The sequence below is a fragment of the Hyla sarda genome, chromosome 1 (genome assembly GCF_029499605.1).
Source record: "Hyla sarda isolate aHylSar1 chromosome 1, aHylSar1.hap1, whole genome shotgun sequence".
Classification (NCBI taxonomy): domain Eukaryota; kingdom Metazoa; phylum Chordata; class Amphibia; order Anura; family Hylidae; genus Hyla; species Hyla sarda.
This window is the reverse complement of record NC_079189.1, coordinates 317,742,220-317,760,630: the sequence shown is the minus strand read 5'-3', so window position 1 is coordinate 317,760,630 and position 18,411 is coordinate 317,742,220. Positions and strand designations below refer to the sequence as shown.

Sequence of the window (18,411 nt, the reverse complement as noted above, 5' to 3'; positions counted from 1 at the left end):
GTGGATCATCGATCTCTTTGTGTAATGCTAAACCATCGGCATAGCATTATATACAGTGAATGCAATCTAATGAGTGTATATAAAAGTCTCTTATGTTGACTTAAAAAGTGTATAAAAAAAGAAAAAATTATGTCTCATATTATATAAAACCATTCCCCTAATAAAAAATTAAATCACCCTTTTTTTCCCTTTTTACAAAAATAAATAAATAAATAATAATAATAAACATATATTTCATTTCACAGCTTGTTTATAATCCTGCACAGTAAATGGCTTAAACGTAAAAGAAATACTAAATGCCAAAACAGGCTGTGTCCTTAACGGGTTAAAGGGGTACTCTGGTGGAAAACTTAATTTTTATTTTTTTTAAATCAACTGGTGCCAGAAAATTAAACAGATTTGAAATTACTTCTATTAAAAAATCTCCATCAAGTACTTGTTAGCGGCTGAATACTACAGAGGAAATTCTTTTCTTTATGGAACACAGTGCTCTCTGCTGACATCTCTGTCCATTTTAGGAACTGTCCAGAGCAGCATATGCTTTCTATGGGGATTTTCTCCTACTCTGGACAGTTCTTAAAATTGACAGAGGTGTCAGCAGAGAGAACTGTGGTCATGATGTCAGCAGAGAGCTCTGTGTTCCAAAAAGAAAAGAATTTCCTCTGTAGTATTCAGCAACTAATAAGTACTGGAAGGATTAAGATTTTTTAATAGAAGTAATTTACAAATCTGTTGCACTTTCTGCCACCAGTTGATTAAAAAAAAGTTTTCCACCCGAGTGCCCCTTCAAAAACAGTAAAACTTTTTTGACATAATAAGTATGTAAAAAAAATGTCCTATACGGATCCCTATAAGTTTATTTTCCTGTTTCAATTACATTTTGAAGTAAATGTTAAATAAAAATAAAATAACTAAATATACAGTGATTTTTGATAACTTCATCACTTTTTCATAGGCTGTTTCTAATATTACAAGTTAGGTCCAATCAGGTGCTCGGGGATAATCTGCAAAACCACACAGTGGTGCCAATTTCAGGAAAAGGCAGCTCTACTTTACTTATGTGGAGTACTTACCAAGCTGTGCTTGAGTTGCATCTGCCATCTGCACCAATGCATTTTCTTTTTTATTAAACAGAATCTTTACACGATGGACATCACCATATACTCCTAAAGAATTACAAAAGAAAAAAGAAAAAAAACATCTTTAAAGTATAAATAATCCAATTACCAATAGGCATCCCCACAAGTTAACTATTTGCAGTGACTGATTTATTTATGCCTTGCATTCAAACCCTTATTATTAGTATCTGTATTTCTTTTTTTTTGTTTTGTTTTTTAGATATTTTTAAAGATATATCTGGACACTGCTGAATTCCCTAATGTTATGGCATTGACAAAAACCATCCTATTAGTAACATACTTTATCACGCGTTTAACTAGTTTGCCTATATAGGGCCCTGGATTTTTGGGCAACCCATTTGAACAGTGCTACAGAACTGATGTTAATCCAGTTAACTCCACATTACTTATATTCTGTATGGATTTAACCCCTTAAGGACCCAGGGTTTTTCAGTTTTTGCACTTTATTTTTTTCCTCCTTACCTATAAAAAAATCATAATTCTTAAAATTTTGCACCTAAAAATCCATATGATGGCTTATTTTTTGCGTCACCAATTCTATATTGTAAGGACATCAGTCATTTTACCCAAAAAAATCATAACTACATGCAGGAAAATGTATACGTTTAAAATTGTCCTCTTCTGACCCCTATAACTTTTTAATTTTTCCGCGTATGGGGTGGTAAGAGAGCAAATTTTTTGCGCCGTGATCTAAAGTTTTTAGCGGTACAATTTTTGTATTGATCAGACTTATTGATCGCTTTTCATTTATTTTTTGAGGATATAAAAAGTCACAAAAAATACGCTATTTTGGACTTTGGAATTTTTTTGTGCGTACGCCATTGACCATGCAGTTTAACCCCTTAAGGACTCAGCCCATTTTGGCCTTAAGGACTCAGACAATTTAATTTTAACGTTTTCATTTTTTCCTCCTCGCCTTCTAAAAATCATAACTCTTTTATATTTTCATCCACAGACTAGTATGAGGGCTTGTTTTTTGCGCGACCAGATGTCCTTTGTAATGACATCACTCATTATATCATAAAATGTATGGTGCAACCAAAAAACACTATTTTGTGGGGAAATTAAAACGAAAATCGCAATTTTGCTAATTTTGGAAGGTTTCGTTTTCACGCCGTACAATTTATGGTAAAAATGACGTGTGTTCTTTATTCTGAGGGTCAATACTATTAAAATGATACCCATTATTACATACTTTTATATTATTGTTGCGCTTAAAAAAAATCACAAACTTTTTAACCAAATTAGTACGTTTATAATCCCTTTATATTGATGACCTCTAACTTTTTTATTTTTCCGTTTAAGCGGCGGTATGGGGGCTCATTTTTTGCGCCGTGATCTGTACTTTTTTTGATACCACATTTGCATATAAAAAACTTTTAATACATTTTTTATAATTTTTTTTTAATAAAATGTATTAAAAAAGTTGGAATTTTGGACTTTTTTTTTTTCTTTTCGTTCACGCCGTTCACCGTACGGGATCATTAACATTTTATTTTAATAGTTCGGACATTTACGCACGCGGCGATACCAAATATGTCTATTAAAACATTTTTTTACGCTTTTTGGGGGTAAAATAGGAAAAAACTGACGTTTTACTTTTTTATTGGGGGAGGGGATTTTTCACTTTTTTTTTACTTTTACATTTTTTTACATTTTTTTTTACACTTGAATAGTCCCCATAGGGGACTATTCATAGCAATACCATGATTGCTAATACTGATCTGTTCTATGTATAGGACATAGAACAGATCAGTGTTTTCGGTCATCTTCTGCTCTGGTCTGCTCGATCACAGACCAGAGCAGGAGACGCCGGGAGCCGGACGGAGGAAGGAGAGGGGACCTCCATGCGGCGTTATGAATGCTCGGATCCCCGCAGCAGCGCAGCGGGCGATCCGATCATTCATTCAAATCACGCACTGCCGCAGATGCCGGGATCTGTATTGATTCCGGCACCTGAGGGGTTAATGGCGGACGCACGCGAGATCGCGGGCGTCGGCCATTGCCGGCGGGTCCCTGGCTGCAATCAGCAGCCGGGATCAGCCGCGCATGACACGGGCTCCGATGCCCGCGGTTATGCACAGGGCGTAAATGTACGTCCTGGTGCGTTAAGTACCACCTCACCAGGACGTACATTTACGTCCTGCGTCCTTAAGGGGTTAATTAACGATATATTTTTATAATTCGGAAATTTTACGCACACGTTTGTTTTTATTTACACAGTTTTTTTTTATGGGAAAAGGGGGGCGATTCAAACTTATTAGGGAAGGGGTTAAATGATCTTTATTAACTTTTTTTTCACTTTTTTTGCAATGTTATACCTCCCATAGGGGACTATAACACTGCACACACTGATCTTTTACATTGATCTTTGTTATCTCATAGGATAACATATATCAATGATTCTGCCACTTGACTGCTCATGCCTGGATCTCAGGCACTGAGCAGTCATTCGGCGATCGGACACCAGGAGGCAGGTAAGGGGACCCTCCTTGTGTCCCACAGCTGTTTGGGACACCGCGGCGATCCCGAACAGCCCCCTGAGCTAACCCCCAGCAGTTTAGGTTCACTTTAGATGCAGGGATTAACTTTGAATGCTGCGTCTAAAGGGTTAACCCCTTAAGGATGCAGGGTTTTTCAGTTTTTGCATTTTCCTTTTTTCCTCATCACCTTCTAAAAATCATAACGCTTTCAATTTTGCACATAAAATTCCATATGGCGGCTTATTTTTTGCGCCACTAATTCTACTTTGCAATGACATTAGTCATTTTACCCAAAAATCCACAGCGAAACGTAAAAAAAATTATTAATTGTGCGTCAAAATTGAAGAAAAAAATTTCATTTTGTAACTTTTGGGGGCTTCTGTTTCTACGCAGTGCATTTTTCGGTAAAAATAACACCTTATCTTTATTCTGCAGGTCCATACGGTTAAAATGATACCCTACTTATATAGGTTGCATATTGTCGTACTTCGGAAAGAAATCATAACGACATGCAGGAAAATGTATTTGTTAAAAATTCTCATCTTCTAACCCCTATAACTTTTTTATTTTTCCGCGTACGGGCCGGTATGAGGACTCATTTTTAGCGCCGTGTTCTGAAGTTTTTATTGGTACCATTTTTGTATTGATTGGACTTTTTGATAACTTTTTATTCATTTTTTCATGAAATAAAAAGTGACCGAAAATACACTATTTTGGACTTTGGAATTTTTTTGCGTGCACGCCATTGACCGTGCGGTTTAATTAACAATATATTTTTATAGTTCGGACATTTTCGCACGCGGCGATACCATATATGTTTAGTTTTAATTACACGGTTTTTTTTATGGGAAAAGGGGGTGATTCAAACTTTTAATAGGGAAGGGGTTAAATAACCTTTGTTAACTTTTTTTTTTCACTTTTTTTTTTGCAGTGTCATAGCTCCCATAGGGACCTATAGCACTGCGCACACTGATCTCCTATGCTGATCCCTGCAAAGTCATAGCTTTGCACGGATCAGTCAAATAGGGGCTTGATTGCTCAAGCCCGTAGCTCAGGCTTGGAGCAATCAATCGACGATCGGACGCCGCGGAGTAAGGTAAGAAGACCTCCCCCTGCGTCCCAGCTGATCGGAACATCGCGATTTTATCGCGATGTACTGATCAGCCCGACTGAGATGCCGGGAAGAGTTTACTTTCGCTTTCAGACGCGGCGGTCAACTTTGATCGCCGCGTCTTAAGGGTTAACAGCGTGCGGCACAACGATCGATGCCGCACGCTGTTAGTCCAGGGTCCCGGCTATGATTAGAAGCCGGGACCGACCCGGTGTGATGCGGGGTCACGGCATGACGCCCTGGGTCCTTAAGTGGTAAAAGGGGTACTCCGGTGGAAAACTTTTTTTTTTTAAATCAACTGGTGCCGGAAAGTTTAAACAAATTTGTAAATTACTTCTATTTAAAAAATCTTAATCCTTCCAGTACTTATTAGCTGCTGAATACTACAGAGGAAATTATTTTCTTTTTTGAACACCGTGCTCTCTGCTGACATCACGAGCACGGTGCTCTCTGCTGACATCTCTGTCCATTTTTGGGAACTGTCCAGAGCAGCATATGTTTGCTATGGGGATTTTCTCCTACTCTGGACAGTTCTTAAAATGGATAGCGATGTCAGCAGAGAGCACTGTGCTCATGATATCAGCAGAGAGCTCTGTGTTCCAAAAAGAAAATAATTTCCTCTGTAGTATTCAGAATCTGTTCAACTTTCTGGCACCAGTTGATTTAAAATAAATAAATAAAAGTTTTCCACCGGAGTACCCCTTTAACCACTTAGGGACCACGGGCGTACAGGTATGCCCTGGTACTTAATGACCAAGGATGTACCTGTACGCCCATGGGAACTATCAGCAGGCATCCTGTGCAAATGCACAGGGGGGTCCTTAGACCCCCCCCCCCATGTCATCGATCGCCACAAATCGCCGGTAAATTCACACCGGCGATCTGCCGCGATTCCGGTCTTACGGGTCACGTGTGACCCGTTGACCCGGAGAAACATGGTGATTGGAGGTGTAGAATACACCCCCCCAATCACCTCCTGTATCTATGGGGAGATGGCAACTTAGTCACCCCCCCAGGAGCGCTGCTATTGGTAGGACGATCATCCGACCAATAGCAGCAGGCAGAGGAGGGGTTAATGTCCACTTCTCGCAGCTCTGCTAGCCCACTGAGTTGAGTCAGCGGGCAGAGCTGTGAGAAGGAGCCAGGGAACCCCCCCCAGCTGAGATTTGTGCCCCTCAGGGCTGAAGAAGAGATCTCCTGTGTCCAGTAGTGCAGGGTGAGTCTTATTGTATTTTTCAGCATCACCCAGGCCCTATTAGGGGTTCAGGGCGCTGTATTTGGTCCCCCATTTTTTAAAATTTTTTTGGCCAGAGCATTTTTTCCCCCCCATACAACGGTGTGTGATTTATCATCACCCAGATATATATAAAAGTTACACCAAGCACACACACTACATACTCCTCTCCCCACCACACCCCCCAACCGTACAGTAGAAAAAAGGTGATGGCTCGGCGAGCATTTTCGGTGGAGGAGGCATACGCTTTACTTGCCTCTGAATCTGCCAGTGAGGACCACTAAATTGCCAAAAAAAAACTCTATCATCGGGGACTTTATGTTGCCTCAAATGCGCAGCGCTCTCTCTCCACGTGAGCCCCCCAAAAACCATTTCAGAAAAACTCACTCTCCAAAATCCCATTGTCACTCCTTCCATTCTGAGCCTTGTAGTGCACCTGCAGAGCACTTTACATACACATATGAGATATTTCCTTACTCGAGAGAAATTGAGTTTCAAATTTTAGGAAGATTTCTCTCCTTTGACCCCTTGTAAAAATTCAAAAACTGTCTCTACAATTCACATTGCTGCTATTCCTGTGAAACAACTAAAGGGTTAACACACTTACTGAATGTCATTTTGGATACTTTGAGGGGTGCAGTTTCTATAATAAGGTCATTTATGGGGTATTTCTAATATGAAGGCCCCTCAAATCCACTTCAAAACTGAACTGGTTCCTGTAAAATTCCGATTTTGAAAACTTTGTGAAAAATTGGAAAAATGATGCTGAACTTTGAAGCCCTCTGATGTCTTCCAAAAGTAAAAACTTGTCAATTTTATGATGCAAACATAAAGCAGACATATTGTATATGTGAATCAATATATAATTTATTTGGAATGTCTATTTTCCTTACAAGCAGAGAGCTTCAAAGTTAGAAAAATGCTAAATTTTAAATTTTTTCATCAAGTTTTGGAATTTTTCATCAAGAAATGATGCAAGTATCGACGAAAATTTACCACTAACATAATGTAGAATATGTCACAAAAAAACAATCTCGAAATCAGAATGAAAAGTAAACGCATTCCAGAGTTATTAATGCTTAAAGTGACAGTGGTCAGAGGTGCACATAACGCTCTGGTCCTTAAGGTGAAAATGGGCTGGGTCCTTAAGGGGTTAAGGAGGCTTTATTCTTTGTGAAGTCACTACTACTTTTACCTACCATAGTCAAGCTGTAATTTTAACATTTCCAATAATGTTGTGATAACAATTCATGTTCAAGTAAATAATACAAATGTGGTTATCAGAAGTAAATGTGCCTTTCATCTTACTATGAATGTACACACTTGTGTTAGTTATTGTACAAATAAATAAATTTGCTTACCGAACAAGATAAATAGGGCATGGGGTAAGATAACCTGTTGAAAAAGCAAGATATTGTTTATCTTTAAAATGTATTAAAAAAGGAAAAACGAAAATTTCACATGGACATAAGTATTCAGACCCTTTGCTAAGACACTGAAATTTAGCTCTGGCTCCTCCCATTTCTCTTTATCATCCCTGAGAGGTTTCTACACCTTGATTGGAGTCACTTGTAGTGAATGCAGTTGATTGGACAAGATTTGGCCCGTCTATATGCGGTCTCACAGCTGACAATGCATATCAGAGAAAAAACTAAGCCATAAGGGGGATTGAACTGCCAGTAGAGCTCAGAGACAGGATTGTGTGGAAGGACAGATCTGAAAAATTTTACAAAGAGCACAATGGTCTCCATAATTCTGAAATGGAAGAAGTTTGGAACAAGCAGCTTTTTCTAGAGCTGGCTGTCCCATCAAACTAAGTAATTGGGGGAACTTGTAGAAAAGTGACCAAAAACTCAACAGTCACACTGGCTGAGCCTCAAGGATTCTGTGTGCAGATGAGAGAAACTTCCAGAAAGTGAACCATCACTGCAGAACTCCAACAATCTGAGCTATATGTCAGAGTGGCCAAAATGTATCATCTCCTTAGTAAAAGACACATGAAAGCCCACCTGGAGTTTGAGGAAAAAAGTACCTAGAACAACCAGAGTTCCCGAAGACTGAATTGTTTGGCCTCAATTCAAGGCATCGTGTCTGGAGGAAACCAGGCAGCTGCTCATCACCTTCCCAATATCTTCCCTACACTGAAGCATGGTTTTTTTTTTCAGTGGTTGGAACACAGACTGGTCAGGGTTGAGGAAAACTGAATGGGGTAAAGTACAGAGATAATCTAATGCAGTGTGCTCTGGATCTCGGACAAGGCCAAAGATTCACCTTCCAAGACTTGGGAGTGTCTTAGGGGCAACACTGTAAATATACTTAAAGTGGTATTCCACTTGAAATTTTTTTTAAATCAACTGGTGCCAGAAAGTTAAACAGATTTGTAAATCACTTCTATAAAAAAAATCTTAATCCTTCCAGTACTTAGCTGCTGTATGCTCCCCAGGAAGTTCTTTACTTTTTAAATTTCTTTTCTGTCTGACCACAGAGCTCTCTGCTGACACCTCTGTCCATTTTAGGAACTGTCCAGGATAGGTTTTCTATGGGGATTTGCTCTTACTCTGGACAGTTCCTAAAATGGACAAAGGTGTCAGCAAAGAGCACGGTGGTCAGGCAGAGAGGCAATTCAAAAAGGAAAGAACTTCTGTGGATCATGCAGCAGCTGAAGAGTACTGGAAGGATTAAGTAGGATTAAGTCAAAGTAATTTACAAATCGGGTTTGACTTTCTGGCCCCTGTTAATTAAATTATTTTTTTCCAGTAGAGTACCCCTTTAAGTAGCCCAGTCAGATACCCGAACTAAATCCAATTCTCTGGAAAAACCTAAAAAAAAAGGCTGCTCACTAACAGTCCATCTCACGATGTTCATTTAACCTGACAGAATTTGAGAGGATCTGCAGAGAAGAATGTCAGAAAAGCCCAAAATCCAGGTGTATAAACCTTGTATTTTATGTAAGCATAAGGCCGCAACATAACAATATGAAAAAAGTGAAGGTTGTGAAGGTTTTCCTGCATTGTATCAAACAACATCAACAACTGACCTGCCATAAACCTTGCCTGAAAGCCACATGACACTCACAAGGTACAAGCTTAAGAATTTTATGTAGTATACACATTTATTACCAAAATAGATGGGTGTGGAGTAGCACTTGTGAAGTGGAAAGGATGGTGCAAAGATTTCCAGGAATCAGATTCAATGATTCCACAATACAACAAAATCCAGAGCTAAGAAGCAGCACTGTTTTAGCAGCTCATTTGAGCCATTTCCAGTCTAAAAGTGCTGCATCTTACTTCTGTATATTGTCACATATCAGCAAACATTGTATGGCAAGTAAACAAATACTTGACTTACATCGGGATTTAGATTACTGACTAACAAAACGGAGTGTCCTGAAATAGTCATGCCAGGTATTGCCATACGTCCAGTGATAGCAGAAGTGGTGAGAGCAAGAGGTCCAAGAGCTCCTGGCACACCTGAAACTGACAGCCCTATAGGAGAGAGTGCAAAGGGTGGAATTAAAATTCAACATGGTACTTACATTGGTTGTCCAGGATTAAAAAAATAAAAATAAAAACACACTTCAAAAAACAAAACAGAATGTATTTTTTTTTAACTCCCCTTTATTATCGGCTCTTTATTTCTAAAATTTATATAAATGCAGAAAATCTCAGAATTTCACAAAGGGCAATCTCTAAAAGGCATTTGTTTATGTGTCATCTGGGTTTACACATTTTTAAAGAAAATTTTCACTGATGAAGTAGGGCCAAATGCCACATACAAAAAAGATTTCCTATGGTAAGAATAGTTTGCAAACATTTGTACTATAAAACCGCTGATAAAAATTCTATTGAAAATGATCAAACTGTTAAGATGTGGAAGCACACAAATTCAAATTTTATGCAGATTTGTAAATATAACTGCCATATTATTTATCTATTCTCACATGATGCTTAACCCTTGCCTTGAACTATTATGTTATGGTCATAATTAATTTAGCATGAGCAGTGAAAACAGTACATCGCAGGGATGGCCCATCAGAGATAACTCAGATATCAGCCATTTAGCCCCTTAGATGCCACTATCAATCATGACTATGGCATCTATGTGGATAGACAGAGGGAGAGGGCTCCCTTTGTTACCCTACACTGCAATCACTGGTTACAAATGGGCTGCTAAACCAACCAAACACGTAACAAAAGGCTTCAAAGGTCTGCCTTGCCTATTAGATTAAAAAAAATGCCTTTAGCAAAATTAAATAAATAAAATCTAAAATGAAAAAAAAAAGCTTATTTTTCAATTCTAAAATCCTTCATTCTAGGAAAAACAAAGAAAACAACAACATGAAAGCTGCATAATTGGTATGGCTGCATCCATAACTACTGATATGATAAAATGAACACACTATTATGCATGGTGAACACTGTTAAAGTTGTATGTACCCCACAATGATACCAATAAAAACTCTCATACAGAAAAAAACAGGCTTTAGAAATGCAGAGAAATAAAAAAAATAAAAAAAAACACCACATTTCCTTGTATAAGATTAAGAACAAACATGGGACATTTTTACTGTTGTCCTTTGATAAATTTCAGAACACCTACCTGCCTGAGGGAAGCCAATATGGGGTGCAAATCCAGCAGCTCCTGCGTAAGGTGAGGAAATTATTCCTGGAGCACCTAAGCAAGAAAAAAAAATTACATTGTCAGGTGTGAGGGAGGCATAAGTCCATTATGTCTCTCTTCTCCATTGCACTGCATAAGCATTGCCACCTTCTGCTTCCAAAAGACAATGGGGTATATAGTATTCCAAAAAATGACACAAAGGGACTTTTGAATTAAAACAGTCATAGCAGAAAGACTGATTTGATGATGGGTACGAGTTCTATTTTCTGGAAAGGTTTTGACACATAAGGCCCAGTGAAAAGAAAAGACTAGTTAAAGGGGTTGTGCGCTGCCCTGACTTTCGGAGCTCCGCTCAAAGCGTCCGGAAGTTCATTACTCGTAACTCTGTGTGCGGGCTTCCGTGTTCGCAGTCGCCGGGCGTGACGTCACGCCCGGCCCCTCGCGACGTCTCCGCGACCGCTGTCACGCCCCCTTCCCATAGACTTTGGTGGAGGGGGTGGGCGTGACGTCACGAGGGGGCGGGCGAGGGGCTGGGCGTGACGTCACGCCCGGCAGCCACGAACATGGAAGCCCGCACACAGCGTTCGGAGTAATGAACTTCCGGACGCTGTGAGCGGAGCTCCGAAAATTAGGTCAGCGCACAACCCCTTTAAGTACAGAGTTGACTTCATATTTATATATGGTATTTTAACACTTTAATGCACAGAAGTTGTACTGCAGCTCTCTGAATGTTTCTAATTTCAGAAAAGCATATATAGTCTTTAGTAAGATTTTGCATACATCAGACATCAAATATAAATTGATGCAAGCTCAATTGGACCCTGTATTACAGCAGTATTCCCCAAGAAGCATTGCCCCTAGGGGAAGAGAACTCCGTTATTCAAACACTCACATGCACAGATAAACAAAAATATAAATACAGCAGTACTCTGCAAACACTAAGATGTGAACACTGAATATATCTGAAAATATTTGATTATTTTGCATTGAAGTACCGCTATATTTACTATACAGTACATGTCAAATTTTAGTTTACAGAACATGTTGTGATCAAACTATGTGTGAGCGCTTCCACCAATGGAAAGTTGACCTCGTTCAGGTGGGGACCTAAAATTAACTCACTCCACTCTCTTGGGGCTGGTAAATTAGGTTACCATGTCAAAATAATCCATACATTCCATACTTGAATTTATTTCATTTTGCATGGAGGTGCTGATCAATTCTGTATTTACTCCTTAAAAACTGTATGGAACCATATGGTGGAACACAATATCCCTATGATATGGCGCTGGGGGACCACATATGCTTCCTAACAAAAATCATATGCATAAGGTCTTTAAATAATAAAAATACCAGTTAAGGTCTCAAGCTGCAAGGACGGGACTGCTTATGTCATCTTGACAAATAAAGGACCACTTCCAGGAATTATTGAAGCATCAAAATCAAGCACTTACTTGGAAAGCCGAATCAAGGATCAGTACCATCATCCGAAAACTGAACAAAGGCAATACATGGCCATTCTATGTGCAATACTACTTATGGTTAACAAACTATGGGATACCTAATAATCATCCGCATTACAATGAACTGAGGTACATAAAGTAACAAGAATATAAGAATGTAACATTTCTACGAGAAAGTCAATAGATGAACCACTGACAGAATGACACGTTCACAATGGGATAATTTAAGCCTGACAAGATTCCTCGGTGAAGAAAAGCAGAAGACATTTTATGAAAGAAGAGAGAATGCGTAAACAAGGATTGTGGCATATTCATAATAATAGATGGAATAAGTATAAGCAGGATGGACTCCTGACAGCTGGACTCATTTACAGTATGGAGACCAAGGGACTCCTGTCACTCCAGTGATGACTGACCCATTCACATCATTTGTGAGACAAGAAAATTGTATACTAAATAAGAAGCTGGAAGATAAACTATAATAAACCTCAGTGATGAGTAAAATTAAGACCATACACAAGAATCACAAGGATATTTAATGTTGGTAATGCTGCTTTGCTAAATTATACCACCCCCCACCCCTTTGGGAACATTACTGCGATTGAACACAGTGCACAGTGTTTCTACAGATGGAGAAAAATAAAAATTGGTAAAGGCTACAATGATTAAATGGACACGCTCATTAAAGTAAACTTTTTATATGTTATAGCTTACTACAAATTAGAAATCTCTCATATATTTCTTTAAAAAAAATATGTATTTCTAACATTTTTTTTACCTGTGAAATCCTGGCTACTAGGTGTCTCCCTACTGGGTCCAGGATGCCTTTTGCACCCCCCACGTACAGCACGTTTGGACCACTGCTTGCCAGGGCAGTGGTCCCATTACAGGAAATCACGTCCACACTGCTCGCTCTCTGCCTGTATATGAAACAGGCAGAGAGCTAACGCCCTGTGCTTCTTCCCCTTCTCCTACTGTATAGAGATAGATCCCGCTGCGCGTACCCTCAGTGCAGCGGGAGCATAGAGGAGAGAGATAACAGCACTGCCAAGAGATACCCATCAAGCACAGCCAGGCTAAAGAAAAGACTGTGGTGAGCATCAAATGTGTGCAAAATAACTAGTGATTTATTATAGCAATAGGAGGAAAGCAGCACCAGCAGATTCCTTCTCCTAGTTACGTGTAATAGATATCATAAAATTATTTTCAGGCATAATCACAATTATTATCTAAGGGAAGCCTATAGGCATATTTTTGGGGTTGAAATCTGAGTATTATGTATGTTATGGACTGTTTCCTCGTAGTCACGACAGCACCAGAGATGGACTCCTCCCCCCCAGGGACAGGAAACCTAGAGCACAAAAGGAAGCACAACCCTCCATAGCCTCAGTGAATTACCAAGACCCATTAAGAGCCTACAAATTTAGTTGACTTCCTACAAATAAAATAAACTAATAAAAATAAATGACACCATCTAGTCAAAGTAAATCTACAAAATAGAATAACTGTAGAAGAAAATGCCTTCTTTCCCTCTACATGAAATCTATCAATGTATATATATCCATATTTAGTATTCTTCTCTCACCCGTGCAAAGAAGAACCCAGTGCACAGAAATAAAAAAGGGTGGGAATGCCGTGGTGATGTCGTCACTATGAGGAAACAGAATTACCGGTGAGTAATTACCGACTTTCCACCCAGTCACGACAGCACCACCAGAGAGAATACCAGAGTACCAGAATTAGGGTGGGACCACCACCTGCAGAAGAAAAAGCAGCAAAATTAAGCCTGTAGTGCTAAAAAAAAAAAGTGTGTGGCAACGACCAGGTGGCCGCTTTATAGATTTGCTCAATAGAGACCCCCATCCTTTCAGCCCAAGAGAAGGCTATAGCCCTAGTGGAATTAGCGTTTAGATTATATGGAGGAGAAAGCCCTGCTGAAAGATAGGCAGAAGAGATAGTCTGACAAATTCACCTAGAAAGGGAATCTCTAGCAGCCCTACTTCCCTTGTTATGAAAACTGGACAAAAATTCTATCTAATCTCCTAAATTCTTTTGTCCTATCAATGTACTCTAACACAGACCTCCTGACATCTCAGTTATGAAAGGTCCCTTCTGTAACATTAGATGGGTTGCCACAGAAGGAGGAGAGAACAATTTCCGGAGACATATGGAAGGCAGATACCACTTTTGGTAGAAAGGCAGGATCTGGACCGATTAAAATTCTGTCATCCAGGATCCTTGTATACGGTTCTTTAAATGATAAGGCCGCTAGCTTTCAGACCTGCCTGGCTGATTTAATAGCATCTAAGAAAACAGTATTTTGAGTCAGAACTGACAGCGGAATCTCAGACAAGGGCTCAAAAGGCTGTTTACTCAAAGCATTAAGAACCACCGAGAGATCCCAAGCTGGAGTCGTAATACTTTTTGACAAGTGTAACCTGCTGACAGATCTAAAAAAATCTTATGCTCCACAGGTGGAGCGAATTTTTGGACTGAAGAGAGCACCTAAGGCAGGCACTTGTACCTTAAGAGTGGCCGCCCTCAAACCTTTTTCAAGGCCCTTTTGAAGAAAGTCTAAGATAGCTACTATGTTAGGCTTGTCAACGTCTATATTAGAAAGGCCTACCAACTCAAAAAGCTTCCTCCAGACTCTGAAGTAAATCTTGGACGTCACAGTCTTTCTGCTGGCCTGAAGGGTGTCAATCACTGCTTCTAGCTTTTAGGATTAGCCTCTCAAGAACCAGGCCGTCAGGTATAGACTTTGCACTTCTGGATGTAGCAGCGGACCCTGTATCAGGAGGTCCGGGACTTCTGGAAGGACCCAAGGGTCCGAAACTGACATGGTCCTTAGGCAGGAGAACCACGCCCTCCGGGGGCCAGAAGGGGGCAATCAGAATCACTCTTGCCCTGTCCTCCTTGATCTTCCTGATGACCCTAGGTATGAGCACAAGTGGAGGACAAGCATAAGCCAAATCCCAAACCCATTTATGTAAGGTATCTACTGCCAATGGCCTGTTTGACGGGGAGAGGGAAAGACATTTTTTTACTTGCCTGTTTTGTCTGGTGGCACCTGTGGAGTGCCCCCCAGAGCTGAGATTTTCTGAAAAACCTTTGTGTTCAACTGTCACTCTCCCTGTCGAACCTGATGCCTGCTCAGGAAGTATGCTTCCTGAAGTTTAGCTCTCCCTTCAAGTGAACAGCTGAGATTGATTTCACCTGATTCTCTGCAAATGAAAAAATCTGAAAAGATAACATCATTAGACTAGCCCTTCTAGTCGTACCCTGCCTATTAATTATGGATACAGCAGTAGTGTTATCTGAAAGTATCCTAACATGCTGATTTTTAATAGCGGGACCTAAAGCTTGCAAGGCACCAAGAATGACTAACAACTCCTTATAGTTAGAGGAGGTATGCTTAACCTCCATATCCCAGGAACCCTGAAGGTCTCTATCCCCTGCATGGGCACACCACCCCCAGGGACTAGTGTCAATAGTGATCACCATGGGCAAATGGACCTTTCAATCTAGACCTCTATTCAGGTTAACGTCCACCAACCACCACCCTAGGGAAGAAATCACTGACTGGGGTAAAAGGATAACCTTCTCCAAACCTCCCTGGGACCCATCCCACTGATCTAAAATCTCTAACTGAAGGGACCTAGAGTGAAACTGGGCCCATGGTACTGCGGGGATGGCCGAAGTAAAGAGGCCTAACAAAGACATCCCTTTCCTAATAGAAATTCTAGGGGACTCAAAAACTTCTCTAATTAAGGACTGGAGTTTGTTAATCTTCTGTGCAGGTAGAAAAGATTTTTGAAGTGTGGAGTCTAAAAGAATCCCCCAAAAATGTTTTTGCTGCGAAGAAGAGGGAGAGGATTTTTCCCAGTTCACCATCCAACCAAGTTTATTAAGAACCTTTAAAGTGTAGTCTAGGAAACACTGTACCTTCTCTTTTGTCTCGGCAACAAGAAGGAAATCGTCCAGATAAGGAATGAAAACACCCTCCCCCTCTCTGATGTGGGCCACCACAATAATCTTGGTGAAGACTCTCGGGGCCACTGCCATTCCAAACGGGAGGGCTCAGAATTGAAAATGCATTAGATGAGAGTCTATATAAACTGCCAAACTCAGATATTTTTGGTAGTCCTGATGAATGGGGACATACAGGTATACTTCCATCAGATCTAGTAATGCCATAAAACAGTCCTTTGTTAGAAGGTTGATTGTTGACTTGATAGTCTCCATCTTGAACTTTTTGTTTGTTTATCAAGAACTGGTTCAGAGGCTTTAGATTTATAATTAGCCTGTATGACCCATTTGGCTTTTTTTTTTATTAGGAAGAGGGAGGAATAAAACCCTTGTTCTAACTCTCCAGGAGGTACTGGTATTAAAGGGGTTGTGCGCTGCCCTGACTTTCGGAGCTCCGTTCACAGCGTCCAGAAGTTCATTACTCCGAACGCTGTGTGCGGGCTTCAGTGTTCGCGGCCGCCGGGCGTGACGTCACGCCCGGCCCCTCGCGACGTCTCGCCCGCCCCCTCGCGACGTCTCGCCCGCCCCCTCGCGTCAACGAATTGAATGGGTGGCAGGCTGGAAAATTCCAACCAAAGACCGTTTTTTATCCATGTGATCCCGCTTGGAATGTTCACCAAAAGCACTCATCTTCAGAGATGTACCGCCTCCTTGAAGTCTGCTAACACAGCTTGCACGGCTATCCAGCATGTACATAGGAGGCAGAGTGAAGAAAAAGGATTTCCTTTTAAGCTTCGCGCTCTGCAGTCACGTGACCCAGTGTCTGACGTTACCTCCGGCCTGGACCTGACTATGCCAGACCCGCCCCCACAGCCAGAAGCCACGTAACCCCAGCAAACGACCGAAGCCCACAATCCCCACACCAGCAGACCTCCTAAGAACTCCTAGGTGCAAATAAAAGTATGCACCGCAGCCAGGCAGAACAGGCATGCAGCCGCAGCATGCTAGAGCGAGGATGGAGGGGGCCGGGGGCGGCACAAGATTTCAAATCTCAACTGGGGACATGCCGGAAAGCTCCCAACCAGGAGCTATTTGCAGGGACGCGAGTTCCAGGCCTCCTCACAGTCACCACATGGAGGGACAGGGGCATGGACTGCTCCAGGCTTCCCATGGGGACAGGAAACCACTGAGGCTATGGAGGGTTGTGCTCCTTTTGTGCTCTAAGTTTCCTGTCCCTGGGGGAGGAGCCCATCACTATGGTGGTGCTGTTGTGAGGGGTAGAAAAATAAATTTTGTTCACCACCTATGTCATACTTCAAATTTTCTATACTGGAATACTGCGGTTTTTCCTTCAACATGAATGGTGTAAAGCAGTAAGGCTATATGGATTTCAGACCGGATCACTCCAGTATAGATAGTAATAAAAAAAAGTGATTTTATTCCATCAAAAAATATGCATATTTTTTATGCAATAAATTCACTTTTTTCATCACCAGCTATACTGGAGTGATCTGGTCTGAAACTCAATATAGCCTTACTGCTTTACACCATTCATGTTGAAGGAAAAACCGCAGTATTCCAGTATAGATGGTGATGATAATAGTGAATTTATTGCATCCAAAAAAAATGCATATTTTTGGATGGAATAAATTCTCTTTTTCATCATTATCTATACTGTATTGCTGCAGATTTACCTACTACATGAAAATATGCAAGCAGTATGCCTGTGTAGAAGGTGAAACTGCAGCATTACAGTATAGATGGCAATGACAATAGTGAATTTATTGCATCCAAAAATATGCATTTTTTTGGATGCAATAAATTCACTATTATCATCAATATTATCATTCTGCGGTTTTACTTTTATAACAAGCTTATTACATTGCTTGCCCTTATTCATTTTACACAACTGCTATTGTGGCTTTTTATTTTTTTTTATGAATGTGTGTGTGTGTATATATTAAAATATAAATATAAACTATTAGAAATTGTGAACCCACCATGTTTATTACTTTATTCCTGCAGGGCACGGCAGTTCTGTACTCAGATGTTCCTCCACTATGTATGGCCAAACATAAAGGAGGAGACACAGAAGCTGCCGTCCCTGCCGTGTAGTGCGGCTGTATGCACACTCCCGAGAGGGATCGCAGCATACAGGAAGAAGGGCAGAAGCCGGCCCCTGCAGGCATCAGATGACGTCACGCCTGCGGGGCCACGCCCACTTCCTCCCTCGCTGGAACACCGATGACAGAGCAGGCTGGGGGTTTGAAAAAGAATAAAAGGCAGGATTAGTGTTAGGATTAGAAAGGGACAGATGCTGGTGGGATTTAGGGACAGACTAGTTTATGATAGGTACTCTTTAAATACAGAGAATTAGCAAATGGCAAACAGT

General features: G+C 40.7%; 1 protein-coding gene across 17 annotated transcripts in view; it reads right to left on the bottom strand.

Annotated features, from left to right (window-relative positions):
- PTBP3 (polypyrimidine tract binding protein 3) overlaps positions 1-18,411 on the bottom strand; it is a 226,391-nt gene that overhangs the window by 11,480 nt on the left and 196,500 nt on the right. For all 17 annotated transcript variants that reach the window (XM_056518480.1, XM_056518499.1, XM_056518547.1 and 14 more), the window contains 4 exons: positions 10,567-10,641; positions 9,316-9,452; positions 7,329-7,362; positions 1,074-1,166 (listed from right to left, as the gene is read on the bottom strand). In XM_056518480.1, coding sequence (XP_056374455.1) covers positions 1,074-1,166; positions 7,329-7,362; positions 9,316-9,452; positions 10,567-10,641 — 339 coding nt within the window. The remainder of the gene's footprint in view (positions 1-1,073; positions 1,167-7,328; positions 7,363-9,315; positions 9,453-10,566; positions 10,642-18,411) is intronic.